This window comes from Drosophila biarmipes, chromosome 2R, assembly GCF_025231255.1.
Source record: "Drosophila biarmipes strain raj3 chromosome 2R, RU_DBia_V1.1, whole genome shotgun sequence".
NCBI lineage: Eukaryota > Metazoa > Arthropoda > Insecta > Diptera > Drosophilidae > Drosophila > Drosophila biarmipes.
In genome coordinates, this window is record NC_066615.1 from 6,152,496 (window position 1) to 6,171,460 (window position 18,965).

At 43.7% G+C, this 18,965-nt stretch overlaps 3 protein-coding genes across 12 annotated transcripts; all 3 read right to left on the minus strand.

The window, feature by feature from the left end:
• Positions 1 to 1,856: 1,856 nt before the first annotated feature.
• On the minus strand, positions 1,857 to 12,875 carry LOC108029354 (uncharacterized). Of its 9 annotated transcripts, none has more exons than XM_050887886.1 (8): positions 12,731 to 12,875; positions 12,582 to 12,673; positions 12,377 to 12,530; positions 12,031 to 12,331; positions 10,261 to 10,453; positions 10,098 to 10,205; positions 9,774 to 9,990; positions 9,088 to 9,289 (listed from the first exon to the last, which is right to left on the minus strand). In XM_050887886.1, exons 1-4 carry the CDS (start codon positions 12,852 to 12,854, stop codon positions 12,270 to 12,272), a joined length of 432 nt encoding a protein of 143 aa, XP_050743843.1. In that variant the 5' UTR covers positions 12,855 to 12,875; the 3' UTR covers positions 9,088 to 9,289; positions 9,774 to 9,990; positions 10,098 to 10,205; positions 10,261 to 10,453; positions 12,031 to 12,269. The 9 variants fall into 9 exon arrangements, with proteins under 9 accessions (XP_050743847.1, XP_050743843.1, XP_050743844.1 ...); XM_050887887.1 differs by having other exon boundaries at positions 9,774 to 10,046; XM_050887888.1 differs by having other exon boundaries at positions 10,098 to 10,212.
• On the minus strand, positions 8,866 to 10,406 carry LOC108029435 (uncharacterized). 2 transcript variants are annotated; one of them, XM_044091977.2, is made up of 4 exons: positions 9,504 to 9,749; positions 9,350 to 9,441; positions 9,136 to 9,289; positions 8,866 to 9,079 (listed from the first exon to the last, which is right to left on the minus strand). In XM_044091977.2, the coding sequence occupies exons 1-4, from the start codon at positions 9,607 to 9,609 to the stop codon at positions 8,970 to 8,972; spliced, it is 462 nt and encodes a 153-aa protein (XP_043947912.1). In that variant the 5' UTR covers positions 9,610 to 9,749; the 3' UTR covers positions 8,866 to 8,969. The 2 variants fall into 2 exon arrangements, 1 of the variants encoding a protein (XP_043947912.1); XR_006367660.2 differs by lacking the exons at positions 8,866 to 9,079; positions 9,350 to 9,441; positions 9,504 to 9,749 and adding exons at positions 9,774 to 9,990; positions 10,052 to 10,205; positions 10,261 to 10,406 and having other exon boundaries at positions 9,088 to 9,289.
• Positions 12,876 to 14,861: 1,986 nt separating the features above from the next.
• On the minus strand, positions 14,862 to 15,543 carry LOC108029459 (dynein light chain roadblock-type 1). Its single transcript, XM_017101710.3, has 2 exons — positions 15,381 to 15,543; positions 14,862 to 15,321 (listed from the first exon to the last, which is right to left on the minus strand). The coding sequence occupies exons 1-2, from the start codon at positions 15,399 to 15,401 to the stop codon at positions 14,992 to 14,994; spliced, it is 351 nt and encodes a 116-aa protein (XP_016957199.1). The 5' UTR covers positions 15,402 to 15,543; the 3' UTR covers positions 14,862 to 14,991.
• Between the last annotated feature and the right edge of the window lie 3,422 nt (positions 15,544 to 18,965).

An 18,965-nucleotide genomic window follows, 5' to 3' on the forward strand; every position in this document is an offset into this window, starting at 1 on the left:
GGAGACGCGCCCACTTGGCGAGTTTCTCACGGGACTCGCTTAAAAATGAATTTAATATGCTCTTTAGTTCAAGTGAAGAAGCTACGGTTTCGTCGGAGACAGTGGGCTAGAAAGTGGGAAATAACGTTGTATTTTCTGAGTCCGATCCATATATATTTCAACAATATTTTAATAAATGTGTTAGTAAAAACTAAGAAATTCTTAAAAGGAGAATATCGAATGGCACCTTTTAAATCCACTTGAAAGATGTCTTTTTATACCTGTTACTCGTAGAGTAAAAGGGTATACCAGATTCGTCGGAAAGTATGTAACAGGCAGAAGGAAGCGTTTTCGACCCCATAAAGTATATATATTCTTGATCAGGATCACTAGCCGAGTCGATCTAGCCATGCCCGTCTGTCCGTCTGTCCGTATGAACGCTGAGATCTCGGAAACTATAAGAGCTAGAACAGGCATACTTGGCATGCAGATACATGGGCATCCTGCGCAGCCACGCCCACTCTAACGCCCACAATCCGCGAAAATCTGTAGTGCCTACAGCTATTATGATAGGATCAAAATTGTAGCTGAATTGTGTTTGTCTCATCAATACCTATCGACTGACCCACTCTAACGCCCACAAACGGATTAAACGCTTAAATCTGTCTGCCGCCCACATAGCATCTACTGATAGTCGGGCGATATAGCGTTCTTCCTTGTTTTTATAAAAATGTGTCAACACTTCGCAAAGCCTCGAAATTCTAATCACAAGAACAACATTTAATTCTAAAGCAAAAATTTTATTCCTGTTCAATCTAAGAACCGTTCCTTCTAAAATCCAAAATGAAATGGTCTTAAATCTATCAATATTAATTCATGAAACATAATTTTCTTCTTTTCAGAGTGTCTGTATTTTTGCAGTCAATAAAGATACTTTGAATATGTTGAATTTGTGTTATTACTAAAACTATGGTAACTATTTTTTATCGTACTCCCCTGTTCTGAGACATGTTTTTCAATAAAATTTTCGAGTTCTTCTGAACTATGGCGCAACCACTGTGCCCCATCTAGCGACCCGAGCTGCACTTGTCCTCCATTCGCTGCAACTCATTACATTATTTTCGTGTGTTTATTGTTTCTTTGCGGGCTCTTGCCGCCAAAGCAGCAGCTCGACTGGCGCCCTATTGTTCCCCGTGGCCCCGGTGCCGGTCAGGGGCCCGCTCTCCGCTCCTCCGATCCTGGGCGCCCTCCTCCTGGCCAGCAGTTTATTATGCAGCAACGCACCCCCAAAGCGGTTTGGATCGCTCGGTCGGCTGCCAAACAGACAGCGCCTGACAATGAGTTTTTAGTTTGTGCAGCGTTCATTTCGCCGCTTATCTGCGCTCTGGCAATGTTTGCTGTCATTGCAAATTTCCGAGTTTGACAGCTTACAAGCAGCCCGAGTCGAGAGCCCCATTTGACCCCCTGCCCGCCGCCCATGTCCTCTGTTCGCCGACCGCAGGCTCAATGTCCGTCGGCTTTGGGCTCTCCCGCCGGACTCTGCGGCGCTGCTGGACGCACAGCGTCTTCGCTTAAGTGGCGCTATGCGTCGGACGGCTCATCGACCTAGTGCACGGTGAGAAAAATATGATACTTCTGGTCGAAACTTGAAATTTGATTGCTGAATAAGCTGGTTAAGGACTTATAAGACCTTCTAAGTTAATAATAATATACAATGTAATAATTATAATATTATCAATGAACAAACTCTTCTGTTACCCAGTTATCCTTTTATTACTTAGCAATTTTAGAAATATATATATTATGTCATCATTTAATTGAAAGTAAAGAAAACAACGGACTTTGTTCAATACTATTAAGTATCACAAATCACGGGACTTGTACTTTTATTATCTGAACATGCAATTTAATTTAAATTATGGATTTTAATAGTTCAACATACTATTTGACAAAGTTTATTTTTACCCCTCGTTGTTTCCAGTGCACCCACTCCCCGCTCTCATTCGCATTCTCATCGTCGGCGGTTATTAGTTGGCCACTGCCACTGCGTCGAGTGGCTGTGGATCCGTCGTAGATACGTGGATATGTGGTCTTAATGATGTCAGACCGACCGGCGAACGGTACAGTGAACAATGCCAAACAGCCACGGACCTGATTAGCCATGTTGGCCCCTTTGGTTCTTGTGGATTGGGGCCTGTGTCTTGGCACCGCATCTCGTATATTGTTTGAAGATACACGTAATTAATGTGGACTTAGCAGTTTGGCACTCGGATAACAAAAGATATTGGCCAGACTGCACGGGTGGTGTTGCGGGAGGAAGGTCTTGTCGGCAGCGGATAATGAGTTCAAGTCCTTGGCTTTGAGTTTTCCTCTCAGTTCGATTAAATTTATTTTTGTCTTTCCTTAAAATTTGAATTCCTAGAATAAAAAAATTATTTTGAAACAATTTAATAGGTTTGGTGGTGGGTTTCCTAGAGTTAAAAGAGAAAGATATTACAAGTGCATCATACTCAAATAATTGTGAACTTACGGCCAGCTCATAAAAATTCAATAAAAACCATATTTCCATCCGGAAGATTGCAATGCATATCTACACTTCCTTGACTTGGCTTGGCTTATTTTTTTATTTCCTAACAGGCCCTCAAGCCTTGTGCTAATAGTAATGACCATGCACTTTTTCGGGTATTCTTGAAATATTCTCGGTTAAAGAGTAATCATATTAGCAGCCTGGCCCCGAAACCCAATTCCTCTCCCATTTTCCCCCATAATATATATGTCGATGCCAATTTAGCTATTACATAAGTGAGTCAGCGGAAAAGGAAACCAGCTCCATCCCGGCCACAAACTGATGATGGAGCGCAAGTACAAGTTGGTTAGACGTCTCAGGCTGGGTTGTCAGTAAGTCGATTTGAGATGCTCATAGAAGGGGCAGCGTCATCATTACGTTGATTTGCAGTTCAAAAATGCATGCACTTATTTGCTACTGTCCATGATTTCTGCTGAATTTCTTCGAACCGAATTGGGTTTGGCCAATTCCCCGGGGACTGCCACAGTGACTGACTGACTGGCTGACTGGTCCTTGACTTGCTGACCCAGTTGGCCTTTGTTTCAGCCCCGCCAATAATGTTTGTCCATGAGATATTTATTTGCTTTGCTTTTCCATTTGGAGTTTCCAATTTTTCTGCTTCTTCGTCTGCCATTTATTGCTCTCGAGATGTTTTCACTTGGGAGCTGGATGGCGGGTTCTCCAAAGGTCATCCGCTGCAGAGCCCAGCAACAGTTCCGACTTCATCCGTCCTTTGCCAGTCATCGGGTTCCCCTCCAACTTTCACATTAGTTGTGTGGGTCGACGTGCTCTATCGTTCATCGTTTATATTATCGGCTCGGCATCAGCATCATCATCATCTCCAGCCTCATCCTCATCCTCATCTTCGCCGTCATCGCTTTTGGGCCATGGCGCTGAGTTGGCCTTATCCGCTCGGCGCAATCGCCTCGCCCTCTCGCCTGGCCAATTCCTTAGATTACCGCACCCTTTTCGCTCTTTGTTCGGTCTTAGGTCATCATAAATTGTTTGCTTTCAAGTCAATTATTGATATAGGATTTGCAGCCGTGATTAGGACGTCTCTTCCCCACTGGCCAAGTGGGTCAGTGGAGTGTGCCTGCGCCCATGCCCGTTTGGGCCATTGTTTTAGGCCCGTTCCCCGCGCCCCGGCGAAAGTTCAATGCCAACGCCAAAGGCAACTGCACGCCAAGTGCATTAGCTGCCCCCATAAACATTGATAAGCCGGCGATAAGGAGGTGTACCCACTCCCAGGCCATTTCGATCCCATTACGATCCGCATTCCCCGGGCAAAATGTAGCACTCATAATTTGTTTTTGATTGCCTGGCACTTTGGCCGGCTCCTCGGACCTAAGCAAACCGAAATATAAATCCAAACAAGTGCTCTCTGCGCCGTCTAGGGGACACTCGAAGCGCCGGGACAAACAAAACAGGACCGGGCTCAAGGGTCTTGGAACAGGGGCAGGGGGATAGGGACACGGGGAATCAGGGACCTGGGACCAAAGTCCAGACCCTGGGCCCATCTTTCCCTGTTTTGTCGGCATCTTTTATTTTCCACTGGCGCTTCCGTCGCTGCAACGAGAGATGCAAATGGGAATGTCTGGCAAAGTGCGCTGCGAGAAAAATTGAATGCATATTTTCTGCTGTGGAAAGTAGTATTGAAGTCAGTAAGAAAAAGTTTTCAAAAATGTGCTTTAAAGCAAGTTTGATATTTTTTTGTCCTACTACTTTATTGATGCATTTGACCTACTACCTAATACCAACTTTTAAAGGTGAGCTCTTAATATTGATACAAAAATAAATTTCCTTAAGATCTTGGCATTTTTTTTCCATTACATTTCCATATCTCAGTGGGACTGACATTAAATTAAAACTTTTCTATTGTTAGAACATGATACCATCATAAAAAGTTGGTCATAAACCTCCTAGAAGATGCCGTTTTAAATTAATTTACTTCTTTTATTCGGCAACGTTTTTTATTTCTGAATACTTTTGTTACGAGTGTATGATTGAGGGGAATGGGTCTGCTCGAAAGTCTTTTGACAATATTTGCGCGCCCTGACAATAAAACGCAAAGTGAAGTCTTGAGCTGCAGCTCCTCCATCTGCCTCCCCTGAATTTTAGTATTTCAGAATTCCTATATTTGTGTGTCTGTGCGGCGGGTCATTTAAATTTCATGCTAAATCAAAAATGCTTGTGTTTATTATTTGTTTTGTGTGCTGTGCTGAGGCCGAGGACTCCGCGGTTTGCCTTTCCTGTTTGTCTTTAAGTTCCAGTTCATTTCAGGCGAGCCCAGCTTGTGTGTGAGCTGATGGCTTTTCCTTTTGTTAGCCACCAAGGCGCCCTCCTCCATCCCCGCCTGAGGCCCTGCCGCAGCCCCTGCCCCTCCCACTCATCGATTGCCGGCGGCATCCTTTGTGGCCTACACAGGATGTCGATTACATTTGTTTACTGCGCTCGGCGCACTATAATTTCCCCCTCGTTTAATGAACAGGTGCCCGTGTTGTTGTCGTTGCTCGAAGTGCATCCCCATCCCCCCGAAGTAGGTTCGTTTCCCAAGAGCAAGGTAGTGGAGACAAAAATGGCCATTCCGGCTCCTTCGCCGCTCAAATGACATTTAATCTCAAAAGCGCATCACTAGATTTACGCCCGAGACAAGATCAAAGCGTCAACTTAGCATTCAGCAGCCCACCAATCAGATGAACTGCGAAATCCACTCGAGATGAAAGGCGATATTCAGACTTCTCCTCTGGATTCCAGATCCCTTTAGTTGTCAAGAAGTGGAGTAATAAGCGTATGATTTGCATTTACATTAGATATTGCTCTGAATTATTGAAGAGAGCAAAGGCATTCCCAATAATGATTCAATTTTTACGACCTATTATAATTTTGTAACCTTCATTCATTTTCACAAACTTCATTAGATTTATCTTTTTGGTTGGATTTAATTTTTTGAATATTATACGCCTATGTAAAGGAATTCTATCTTTTTTCAAATACCATTTCCAAAATTTCTATTTACTCCATTGAAAAGAAACATAGCTTACATTATCCCTGACTTGAACCGTTGAGATAGATGCAAATGTTCTCAACAAAGTTGCATAAGTGGGATGGGCCATGCTAAGACTCAAGGTCTGGTGACCACTCCTGGCCAAAAGATAAATAAGCTATTACAATTTAATGACTAGGACTCAGATCGCCGAGATCGTGGGTGTCGGTGGAATGGGATCCCCAGGCATTACTCAATCAGCAGGCCATAAACGCAAGCTGATTAATGCAGCCGCCTCGCCGACGACAAGTGCAACATTTCCGGTGACAATGATGGGGATGCTCATCGAGCACTGAGAAAAATGAACTCCGGTACAAAAGATAGTTCTCAATTAAAAAAAAATAATAATTTTTAATAATTTTTAACATTAAATACATCTATTGCTAATGAATTTATGTTAAATCCCATTTAAGGCAAACTTCTCATGGGCTAATTAAGCGTCTAATTTAAAAGATATTTCTCTGTGCAGGCTGGGGACTGGTGTAGACGACGTCATGCAGTCTGAGGATCACGGAGTGGCCATCAAACGGAGGCCACATTCGGGGCCCATGACAATGACAAGTGTCAAAACGCAGGTTGCACTCATTTAAATTGGCATGATTTACGCCTGCCCCGGCCAGCTACCGACTTGCAGCCCATCGCCTGTCACCCGCTGGATGCAACTGTGGCAATATGGCAAATTCCAACAGCACTTAACAAGCCGCAGCCGAAGGAAATGACAAACAGCACTGCGCAGCGGAGACAAGACGCTGACAGGGCCGAAGGGATTGCTGTGGTGCGGAGTAGGGGCGGGAGATGGGATATGGCGATGGGAGATCCGATCCGATCCGGATTCCGGAGTGGGCCCCGAGTAGCGTCGGGGCAGAGGGTCGCCGTGCCCCATGTTGTCCATGTTCGTCGCCAAGTCGCCTCCGTCCTCGCAGCCATTTGGTGTGCATGCAAAGTGTTGAATAATTTGTTGCGAAATATTTCTAGATACACAATGTCGGCGGTTCTCGTGCACCTTACAAATCCGTCAGTTGTTGGGCTGGGAAGTTCTTTCTTAAGATAATTTCGATAAGTTACTAATATTATTTAACATTTGCACTGCTCAAAAGTCTCATGTCATTGTCGTTCATGCTTTTTTGTAGTAGATCACATGCTAACGTCCTAATTCGAGAATAACGAGTTTCCCTAAGTTTTTAGGTCGTCTTAATCACGGATCTTAGTTATTAGTTTTATAATTAGAAAATGTATTCAATAATTTATAACCTGTTCTTTTTTATTATTTAACGTTCTAAATTTCTTAAAAGTCCCACATTTAGAATTATTTCTAAACCAATCTTTACTAAAATTGTCATATTTTAAAAATGTACAAATCATGTTGTTGAACACCAGATAAGATTTCCATATTTAATCCTTTTTATTAAAGTAATTTATTGCCGAGTGCTGATGCAAGTTTTTTTTAAACATATTGTAAAGGGTGTGTTTCATAGTGGCTTACTCACATCGATCTCTTTTTAACTTCTTCGGTGTTCTTTTGTCGGGTGCCCCGCGGCTTCGCCGGATTCCTGCGGAAGAGCTCTGCGCGGAGGCAAGCTTGTTAGTGTGCAACATGCTGTTGCAACGCCGGCGACTGCAGCGACGGCCGCAACTGCGAGTGCAACTGTTGCGTTGCTGCGTAATTAAGTGGGCGACAGTCTGGTAAATGCAAATTTCTTGGCCTTGTCGCACTGCTCGCCGCAGGACATGGCCGAATGCAGATGCTGGCGACCGATATGGCCGATAAGCCAAGAGACCGTGGTGCGATGCTGCTGTTGCCTTCGCTGTTGCTGCTCCTTGTAGACGGCGATAAGCGCTCGCCTATGATCTATGATCCCGACCTTGGCTGGCAGCTCAGAATGCGCATACGCAATGTTGCACATTCTTAATTAAAATGTCAAAACTGGTTTAATGGCGTTAATGAACGAACAGCGCGCAGTTCGTTAGCCGGGCTAACAGGTCGTTCGGGGTTTGACAATATTGTTTGGCCTGTCTTGTCTTCCCCGCAAATACTTGGGATTCCTTGGGCTCGATGTTCATGGCCTGCAGATCGCTTTGCGGCTTTTGATCTGCCGGGCGATCTGGGCTTTGATTTATCGCCAAGTGCGCTGCGTTTTCGAACAAAAGCGGCCGCCGCCAGCGCCGGAAAATGGAAAGTTTTCCCCGTTGCTCTGACAGTTTGCGTAGCGACTGTTGATTTATAGAAATCAAAGGTTCGTCTGTTGGCCATTGTTGAGTTCGTTATCGTAGCAGGAAAACTGTGAGCTGAGCTATGCCAAATAAATGGTAAGACAACGCAGCGCTTGTTGTTCGATCACGGCCTTTGCATAACTGAGTGTCGGCTGAATAATTAATGATTTCAGTCCGGTATGAAATGATTAAAGTTTTAAAGCGAGATGTTCAGTGGTCTAAGAGCTGAATTTAATGACACTTTTCGCCGAAAAATAACTTATTTTGTACATATTCATTTAGCCATTGGGAACCATTTAAGGTCTTATAATTATGCTAATAAATTCTTCCTTTATTTGTTTAAATTGTTAAGTCAACTGTGAAGGATGCTGAAGCCCGTCCAATGCGTTGCATTCGCTCCTATTCAAAGCAGGCGCCTCTGCAGCAAAGCAGCACTTACAAAAATAATGTTTGGGAAACATTCCACAGCCAAGTAATTCAAGTACTGTGTTGAAATTGCGAAAAATATCAGTAAATTTTCATGCCAAATATTATTTCTTTAATACCAGATCCAAAGCGATTTTCCCTGTGCACCCGAGGCTCGACTCTTGGGGGATCCCTTGTCTGCGAAGTTGTGTGATTTATTTGGGCGGCTCGGGTGTTTTTTGCTCTTTGTGCTCTGCGCTTTTTATTATGGCACAATTTTTATTATTTTTATTGGTGCGCACTCGAGTGGATTTCGCGGCACGAAGTGGAGCTGCAGGAGTTGCAGGCCATGACGCACCACCCGCACCACTTTTTGAGGCTGTAAACACAACTGCACTGGGTATGTGCATGTGGATATGGATATGGGTATGCATATCCAGGCGAGCTCAAACGAATATGCGCATTTATTATTTTACTTGGCTTGCTCGCATTTTGCAGCAACGATCTGTAGGCACAATAAATTACCAATTATATTTTCATTTCATATTTCTGTCATTGATTTCGCTTCCAGACCGTGGTTCCATGCCTCAATGAAATGCAAAGGGGATGTGTGTCCCGCCCAGCTACTCAGTCGAAAACTCATATCCAATGTAAGAGACAGTTTGTTTTATCAATCAACAGACCAAATTGTATAACTTTTTAATTGTTTCGAAAAATACACAGACAGATTTACACAAAAAATGCAGTACATATAGGGAGGTGCAGTCAACAGCCCCTCAGGACATACAGATAACCGTGTTGCTGCTCCTCACTTCTTTTCCTTTTCAGCTGCCATGCATACAACATTGTCTCATATAGCATAAACAAACCTAGACCTGTAATAAAAGCTTGTAAAACCAATGAGCCGTTTATTGCCATTCAGTCAGCTCACATGGGGCAACTATTATGAAAATAATTTCATAGGTTTTCGTTCTGTCACCTAGGGAGTTCCAACCTTTGCACAGCCTGACAATCTCGAAAACAGTGGTTGCCACAATCACTGCGAGCATTATCACTATCCAAATCCACACCAGAATTTGGCTTTCCTAAAAACGAAAAACTATATTATGAAAATTATATGAAAAAATGGAGAGCGGCTTAGATACCAGTATGCAACCCATCAGAAGGCAGATTGCAGCAAAAAGTGCGAAGCAGGCTACTCCCAAACCAATTTTATGGTATAAGCCAAAATGGTCGCCTGTACAAAAACGTAAAAAATTAAATTCACTGAGCAAATCTTAAACTCGCATAAATATTTACGGGTACACAAATATACTAAAATTGCGATACATAGTAATATTACGCAAATGGCCAGAATACCGCATTCCCATCGAGGAGTAAGACTATGGCGACAAAACTTGCACATTACTTTGTTTTACTCTTTTGTAAATATATATAGTTTGGCATTTTCGTTACAAGTTTGAATGGAAATTCAAGCCAGAGATGATTTATAAATGTACTTAAGCCACCCGAGAGTACGATAGCTTTTACAGATCTGTACACTTAAAAGCCAATTAGCTGTTTTCGTACCATTAGATAATTTTGTTTCCTATACATATCCTTTTGGTATAATAATAAAGGAAAAAGGACTCGAAATGATCCGGCTTAATTTAGAAGGAATACAACCCTTCAATTTCCAGCCCAATGCAGTTTTCTTACGATTCGGATCGTACGGCTTGATTTATTCGGTCACGGGAAAGTTTACGCATATACTTCTGCGCTACAAAAAGTGCACACACCATTAAATCTAAATAGTTGGGTCAAATAGGTTAGGTATGTTCGTGCCTTTTCGGAATAAAAAAGCTAACATGTCGTGAGAATTGTTTCTATAATGCTCAAAACATTTGGGTATACCGGTATGAATTTCCATTGAGTGACCACCATAAAGATATTCATAGCATCAAGGGCCAACATGGTTGGGATCCCTATATAGACGAAAATCCTCAAGAGCCTGCGCTTTTGCTGGGGACTAGAACTGTTAAGTTTTATACACATTTACACAAACTGAAAGTCTTACCCTATTTGCAGCATACAGTAAAGTTACTCCAGAAACACAGCCGAAGATCAGAGCAATCATATAAAACCAATCAATGGCATTACTAAATTTACGACTCATGGGATTGCTAAACATAGTTAGGGCCAAAATGAAGCCGAAGAACAACATCAATAATATGGCCATAACACGGCACCGTCCTCGAGGAGGTATATCACTGCAACAAAAACACATATCTCAAAATTTGGGCTGTTAATTTTTTTAACAATCACAGCATTTTACGGACAACTCAAATGCTAGTTGTTCACAAGAGAGAAAATACGAAACAAATGGAAAGCTTGTGAAAATACCGAAATGTGAATAATTTAAAAAGCATTACTTAAATAAAAATATACATGAGGCCCAATTAGTTAAACTAGCAATAATTCGATACCACAACGCGCCCAGGAATAGCATTCTTAGTGTTTTGAAATAATTTAAATATATTTTTTGAGTTACAGATCTATACACAAACTTTAATGAAACCGAGCAGCCGGAAAAATGCAATCTTAAACGAAAAGCCAAATCATCCCCGTGCTCAGTTATGTGAAAAAAAGCGCGAAAATCCCTTTGTTAGACTGTTTTTATTTTCGTCTGCCGTCTGTATTTATTTCCTTTGCCGCTCTATAGAGCCGCCCAGCTGGCTTTGTGGAAAGCCTGCCGCCACGTTAAACCCCCACTCAGCGATTTGGAAATGGAAATCAAAAGTCGCCGTTAAAGTGTCTAGGAAATTGTGCATGCATTAAATAAATGAAACTCCCTCCATCCCGAAGGACCGACAGAGTGACCAAGGGTCGAACCAGAGTAACCTCGGGTCCATGTGCAAATTAAAATGGGAATAGCAGTCGAGCAAGGGCATTCGGTAGGGAGAGAATGGTGGTCAGGGGTTGAGTTATAAAAATTAAACAAGTTTTTGAGAAGGCTAAAAACGTAGAAATGCGTACTAATATTTAGCATACTACTGACTCTTCCTCAAGTACACTTTAATTGCTGTGGCCAATTAAAAAGTTCGGCAGAGAAAACGAACCAGCCGAAAAACTAGGAAAAGCCAAAGGCACGTCGATGAGCACCGCACGTCATTCAATCTGGCCAGCTCAGATTTTCCGGGCTCTTTGTCGAGCTTGTGCGGGCTTACCTTGGGAGGGCGGGGCAGGGGCATAATTATATTCTCAAATTTTCATGGTTCCCCAGGACTTGTGTTCTCAGCTCCGTGATTTTTTTGCATATTTTACCATAATTTGCTGTTCTTGTTTGTCTGCCAGTTGTCCTGGCGTACAAATTGCGAATTGAAAACTTCGAAAACTAACGGCAATTACAGAATTTTCCAAAAACTGAAACCAAAGACGACGAGAACGAACCCGAGGAGGAGAAGCCAGGGCCCAACTTGGACTATTTGGCTGACTGTGCGTGTAATTATAATTTTCTTTAAGTCGGTTTGCGCAAACTTTTCTTTATGTCAAAGTTTCGCCCCGCCCGCACCCTTCATCTTTGCGACCGCAAATAATTTTGTGGAAAAGTTGCCGCCTTTCCCCTTTTCACTGAGTTCTCCCGATTTTTCCATGTTGTTGGTAATTATGCTCTTTGTGCGACGCTGGCAAACTTTTGGGTACATCGTCTGAGTGTATTAGTTGTAATGTGCTTCGGTTAGCCCAAGGAGCGAGCAAGTTGCCAAACTCACGGACACAATAACAAGGAAACCAAGCGTCGAAGGAGGGCAAGGACCCGTCCCCCGCATATTGTATTTTGGGAACTTACCTGCCGGTTCGACCAGATCCTTCGGCTAGACAATGTGTCTTATTAGCGAAGCTCGCCAGCGGCAAACTTTCCGGTGATTTCCATTCATTACAAGTTTGGCATCAAATTTTCAGCTAATCACGTTGGTGATGAATGAAACACAAACTTTTTGAACTGTTTTCCGCCATAATTGTTGGCCGTGCCACTTTGCGAATATTTCCTCAGACACCAGTCGAAGATTGGTAAACAGTCAGGGTAGTTCAAGTACCACTTGTTTCATTATATAAGGCATAAATAAACCAAAGCCAGAGGCAAGGAAACACTATTTCAATAAGTTATATATTCAGGTTGAAAAATGGTTTCTTACCTATTAGAAATGTCAGGAGAAAAATATTTGCAGCCTTCCGCAAAATTCGAAAAGACCTCCAGTCCGCTAGAAGATGTTCAATCTTGAAAACAAAGAGAAACATGCAGCTTAGTGGTATGGCCAAAATGGTCAGCAGCGCTAAATGAATGTATTCCTAAGAAAAGATTATTATTTAATTCTTCACTAAGATTTTATAGTTAATCACCACATCGGACTTCAGTTTAATTGCGAACGCAAATCCAACAACCAAAACAATCGGAGTAAGGAAAATAATATCAAATATGCTGACGTCAAAAGCTGCAATAATATTGAAAATGAAGAAATAAATATGTTTAAAGGCGTACCATCATCTACCGTGTCTTAGGAGTCCTACTAAGGTGGCGACGCAAACTGTACCCACTACGATCATCCAAATATGCGCCTTCTCTCTGATGCACATTGTATACAAATTTGGGGTTTTTAATTCTCTTGTTGACATTGAATTCTAATGTAATGTGTTTAAAATAAACCCAAACTTATATTCTTATAGCTGGCTTGAACCTATCCATCAATGGTTTTCACCTAATGAATTCCATCCATAATTCCAAACAAATGAAAACTAATTTTAGTTGCCTGGCACTTAACACCACCTCACGACTTGTCCATTTCGCCTAATGACCAGATATATGGCCGCAGTGAAGCCGATGCTGGGGGCTGTGATTTGGCTAACTGCGTCTGCATGATTCTCCCTTTGTGGCGTACGGAATGGCATTTTATTGGATTACTCAATCAAATATGTGCTGGGGCAGCTCAGGTTACGAAATAGGTAAATTGGGCGGGATTTCGACAAGCAACCTGCAGCTAAGGGTAATCCGGTCGATAATTTCCCCGACCCGAAATGCAGGTTCAGCAGAGAAAGTAAGCTCTAAATTAAATGTTGTACACAACAAGAAATCTTTACTGGAGTTAGTCATTCCGAAGAATTAATTACAAATTTGTATTACAAACATAACTAGAAAAGGCGGTGCTCTATAGATCTATGGACTGTATTTGTACTTTAAATAACTGAAATACATCCAAAACTACTTCCGTGATAGGATCGCATAAGGCGCCTTGGATAACGACTTTTACAGGATTATCAAGCCATGGGACAAGGTTTTGGTTGTGTACATTTCATATTAGACCCCTCCAACGGCCACATTCCACTGCTGCAATGCTAATTCAAATGCAAGCCCTCGAACATCCTTGAGAGTTATGCAAAGCAGGAGCTGCCGAATGCAAAATGTGTTTTCACTTTTGTTCGTTTATCAAACGGGTGTCGGGCTGACTGGCTGTTGGGTTGGTTTGCTGGCTGGTTTGTCGATTTTGCTGGCCGGGCGCCATGGTCCGTCTCCGACTCCCACTCCGACTGCAATATGACCAACGGCAACAAATAGCTGACAGTAACAGCGGCAACGGCGCTGGATACAGCTGAAAAGCAGCAAAGGACCCGGGGCACATTCACGACTCGCATATTGAAAACAAAAACTGCAGTCTGAGTGGAGTGAAGACAGGCACACGTGATGGGGGATATTGTGGGATGGTGCGACTGTGTTTACGGTGTGGCTACGTGGCTACGTGGCTACATGGATGGATGTTGGGGGCCTCGATGTGGAGCGGGTGCAGCTGCCCCAACTCGAGGAGCCTCCCCCGCCGGATGCCTTGAAGTGAAGCCAAGTGAAAATGAAAACAAAGTTTAACAAACCGTGGCTAACGAGCTACATTATTAAAACTTCAAAAATGCATAAATTTTGCCGGAGACGAATGGAGCGGACTGGCGGCATTATAATAATATAATGCATATCCTGGGCAGGCATTTGAAAGTTATTGACACCTTCTCCTCTACCTCTCTCTCGGGAAACTCGTGACGTGATCGGTCTGCGGCTCCTCGGGAAGAAGGTGTTGCAACACAGACCAGGTTCCCAAGTTGCACGATCTGGGCAACGGGCAACGGGCACCCAATCCCCAACCCAATCCCCATCCCAATACCAGCCCAACTGGAACTGCGGATCGAGTTCGCGACTGGGCTGCCAAGTGATTCTGCGCATATTAGTTGGCCATTAGGCGCACACCATTGTCAGCTGTGAACGGCAGTCAAAAGGCGCATTAAAATTCAGACGGTGTTAAATATTACAAGCGCCCCTTTCGAAAAGGGGAAAAGGTTTCGGGCTGATTTGCAGCTGCCACTCAAGAGGTTTCGGGGCGGGTGCAGTTGGCCATGGGTGAGGACGAGGATCGGAGGATGCGGAGGAGCTTGTGAAACGTTGTGGCGACGTGATATGTTAATCTCGCAGGCCGAAACGTGGAGCTTCGCATGCGGATGTTTGGCAGACAGAAAAGCACTTGTCGGGTCATCATGGCTTGAATCGAACAAGTATCTCCAAAAATACATATTTTACATTACGAATTTGTTTCTTATTCATATATCTGAAATCTTTATAAACCCGATGAAAAGCAAAATTCTAAATGCTCTTCAATGCTCGACTTTGAACCTTTATTAGGATTTCGTTATTGTTTGATTAGTTAGGGATAAACAGTACTGGCCACCGTAAATAAAATGTGTAAGAACAGGGAGAAGTTCCAATTTGAAATGTGTATTAGTGCAAGGCGTTCATGTTAATGAATGTATCTTTGGCATTTTGGACCACTAAAACGGTGATCTTGGCATCTGGTGTGATTAGCACCTCATGGTATTTGGTACGAACTCTCAAGAAGGTTAAGGTTTGAGCTGGCTCCAATTTGGAAAGGAATGCCTGGCACTTTTCACGCAAATTGTCGTACAGACAGGCGTACTGCAAGCTCTCCTGACGATCCATCGAGGTCTTTACCGGAACCCCCGAGTGATTCATAATCAATATGTCCTCTACGCCGGGCTTTTCCTTCAATCGGCGAAATACCTCCTCCACATAACTTTTAGTGCGTTTTGGCTGTAAGTTCGTGGGATAATTCGGTGAGTGAAAATAATAGTAAATATTTGGAAACTTACGTCGACTTCCGCCGCCTCCATTTCTGCTATAGTTGTTCAACAGTTCTACAATATTGACTTACATTTATAAATATACAGTTTTCGAAGTCAACTAATAGCTGGGCTGCTTTGACTCGTTTGTGTATAATTTTCTGTAAGCCGTATGCTGGCATTAAATTATGTGGTCACTGCTTCCAGAATCCATGGCCAGGGCAAACAGTAATAAATTCCATGGGTATCATCCCCGTGACGTCATAATCACGGGCATTAGATGATTTGGCCCGATGTCGAGCAGGGCCAAATTAGGTGGGAGTTATTTGCCAAAGCTGGCTCTAACTTGAGGCCAACTCTAATCGGCTCCTAACTCAGCTGCCAAGCACCGTGGACGGGGACGGTCCACTTTCGAGGTGCGCTCCCAGAGCATAAAGTGCAATTATAGCGGTGCAGCGAGGAACAGGGCCATGAAATACCAACACCCGACAGCTGTAAACAACAATTTGCCGGGCGGCCATAACCGCATCTCGCATCGGAGACCAAATGCCAATAACTCGCCGAGCGAGCGCGCTTATAAAAAAGTTATTTAAAAGCCCAGTCAGCCAGCTCGGCTGGAGTCCCAAAGCCATGAGCCAAGAGCCAAGCCAAGCCAATCCAACAATGGCAAATGATGATGAGACGTCCAGTCGTTCCAGGTTAAACGCTAAGCGTTCCGGCAGACGCGCAAAAACTTAGACGTGGCCAAGGAGTCGGGCATGGAAACTTGAATGAAAATACCCCGAACCTCACTGAACCGCACTGAACCGAGCCGAACAGGAGAAGCGAACGTAATGAGCAAATTTATGGGCAATTGATAATTTAGAGGCATTCGGTACCATCAATAATGGACCATTCCGGAGCGGCTCTGGATCGAAGATGAGGCATTGTTATTGGGACCAATGTGGCGCAAATTGTGCTAAATGTTTCGGCAGGCACTACGCATTTCCCGGGCCAAGGGCTCGCACACCGCACGCACATGAAATACGTTTATGTGGGCAACATAAGGCGACCGTGGGCCGTATTTTATATAATTCGACTGTCAACCGGCGAACTGGGTCAGAGGTTCTGCTTTCGGGTCTGGAGCTTGAATCTCTGGCCCCGCTTTTGTTGTCTAGGCCTTGTGCCTCGCAATTTAAGTCGCTAATTGAACGCTTTGTCTGACACATCGAATAAATCACACAGTTCCCAGCTTGCACCTTGCAAGCCAGTCCTCCACCAAGTGCACGTCGCCATGTTTATGCCAATAATATGCCATAAAGTATAGAAAGGAGCCGGCACAATGGAGCTCAGAGCACATGGGGTCCGAAAACGGCTGGCTGCCGAGGAGCGGCTTCCTCTGATAAACTTTATGACATCGGAGGGATGTGGAAGTGGAAGTGCAGCCACTTTGTCAGCGGCCATCCTGGTCCCCGGATCGCTGGTCCTCCGAGCCCGATTCCGAGCCCTTTCCCGTCCCAAGCACGGCGCTAAAGTTTAAGCATTGCCCGAACTTTACGCACAACTTGCTCACATAATTTACGTCCCATCCCCTGCTCCCCTGCGTAATTATTGGGCAGGAGCAGGGGAGTCCCCCAGTCGGAGGAGCCGGGCATGGGTTATATGTGAGTGCATTAGGGGCGACCACAAATTGTTTGGTTTGCTTTGGTTTAGCGCAAATTGTAGTCATAACTTCTTCCCGGGCTGCCGTCAGTCGGACAATCGGGCTTATGATGGCTCAAATGCACCTCGTTTGGCTGACGGAATTTAGGAAAGGTTAACTGGTCCTGAACTCCCCTCTATTACGACGTAATTTACTCGGGCTCAGGCAGCAAGGCTCTATTAAGAAGTTGCACCAACGCGGGTTAGAGGCCCACTTTTGAGTTACTTTAAAGGGTAATTATTATTTAAGGATTGTAATTTTAGGTTGTTCATTTTATATATTGATTCCAAAGCATGTCATAATTCAGTTAACAACTTTTAGGTTAAATAGATAGATCTACCTATGATTGTAAGATGAGGCGTTTTCCTTTCATTTGTTTTTTAATAAGCTAACTAACCATAGTCCTATCAGCTGAAAGTTTTAATTAAAAGCTGGCATCTTTGAAGTACTATTCATTTCCTCAGAGTATTTGTTTCGGCTAATATTTTCGTGATCACATTGAGAAAAGGCGCCTAAAGGACAACAGGATCATTGAGCATTCATTGAGGTAAATAAATAAAGGTCTCATTGTGTCACACGGCTATTCAACTGCACTTTGGGTGCACTTGGCCAACAATATTACCACCTGAGCCAAACGTAAGCCGGTGCCGTAAGCAGATTGGCCCATTAAGATGACCCCTTTGGTGGACGGCACCGTTTGTGCCGGCGACTGCCGCAAATCCCATATCAATCAAATTGTCCGTTGCCCCGAACAACAGCTACGTATCAACAACTAATGTATCAACAAAGGCTTTGTGTGTGTTCTGCGGGACACTAAGGGCAAATTAAACCCGACTTAAGTAACCGCTAAGCACAATGGCGCGAATGCAAATTATATTGCCCATTAATCGGGCAAGCTAATAGAGGTCGGGCTCTGTACTCCTGGCCTTAAAGGGGAATCGAAATGGTTAAATCAATTAAAATAATGAATATTAATGAATAATTTTGGAAGAAAACCACCAGGATGTGGCTATTACACTAAGAGGTGTCCGAAAGTATGCCCTAAAAAGTAACGTCTTTCTCTAAATTAAAACTTTTTAAAATAAGTATATGTTGCATACTTTCAGAGCGATTTTTGAGACAACCCCTTTTTAAAATGTTTAGGAAATGCTGCTTTTGTTTTCGACTTATGAGTGTCGGGTTAGCTATTAAAAAGTCCCTTTGGGAAAAACTGTTTTATATTGGAGTGACAGTACATTGGGTTCCCAACCAATTCCCCAGTTTATTGGGCCTGCAATTGGCTTGCATGCAGCACATAATGTAGTGCCACGCCTCCCCGGCACTCACACATGCTGTAAAGGACACCTGAGTCCTAGCCCACCACTATAAGTTGTTGTAGAACAGGGAGCGGGACTCGGCCTGGGCCTGGACAAACTTCCGAGCCACCAGGATGTGTCCTTCGTTTTCTGCATTGATTTTGAATTTCCAAGGAAGTAGCGCGGAAACTTGTTAGTCCGCCATCCGCCCAACCGAGCCCCATCCACCCCTGCCAGCCCCACACAATTTGCTTTGCATGCAGTTTGCAACTAGGAGGGAGACACGAGCCTGGCCCGGGCTATTACGCTGGCAAATTGCAATGTAATTAGTTTTTACATTTCTATATAGTCGGCGAACGTATAATTGTGGAAAATGGCATTTCTAGTTAATTAATGGCCTCCTGGTCTCACCCTCCGCCAATGCCGATAGCCCCGTGCCACCCGGAGCCGTGCGAAAACTTTCTGCACCACATTTGTTGCCGCTCCTCGGCGTGTGCAGTCAACAGAAAAAAAGTGCAGTTGCCACGCCCCCGCTCGCCCACTGTCAACCTTTGGCAACTTTGCTTGAATTGCTTGAAAAATTTAATTAAAATGCTGGCTGCTCCACTCGTGAAAATATTTGTTCGATGCACACCCCTT

Coding starts and splice junctions, on each gene's coding strand:
- LOC108029459 (XM_017101710.3), bottom strand. CDS start 15,401: ATGGAGGCGGCGGAAGTCGAC. Junction 15,322..15,380: donor TGGAGGCGGCGGAAGTCGAC/GTAAGTTTCCAA, acceptor ACGAACTTACAG/CCAAAACGCACTAAAAGTTA.
- LOC108029435 (XM_044091977.2), bottom strand. CDS start 9,609: ATGTGCAAGTTTTGTCGCCATAGTCTTACTCCTCGATGGGAATGCGGT. Junction 9,442..9,503: donor TTTAGTATATTTGTGTACCC/GTAAATATTTAT, acceptor GTTTTTGTACAG/GCGACCATTTTGGCTTATAC. Junction 9,290..9,349: donor TTCTGATGGGTTGCATACTG/GTATCTAAGCCG, acceptor TTTCGTTTTTAG/GAAAGCCAAATTCTGGTGTG.
- LOC108029354 (XM_050887890.1), bottom strand. CDS start 12,854: ATGTCAACAAGAGAATTAAAAACCCCAAATTTGTATACAATGTGCATC. Junction 12,674..12,730: donor AGTAGGACTCCTAAGACACG/GTAGATGATGGT, acceptor ATATTATTGCAG/CTTTTGACGTCAGCATATTT. Junction 12,531..12,581: donor TTAAACTGAAGTCCGATGTG/GTGATTAACTAT, acceptor ATCTTTTCTTAG/GAATACATTCATTTAGCGCT.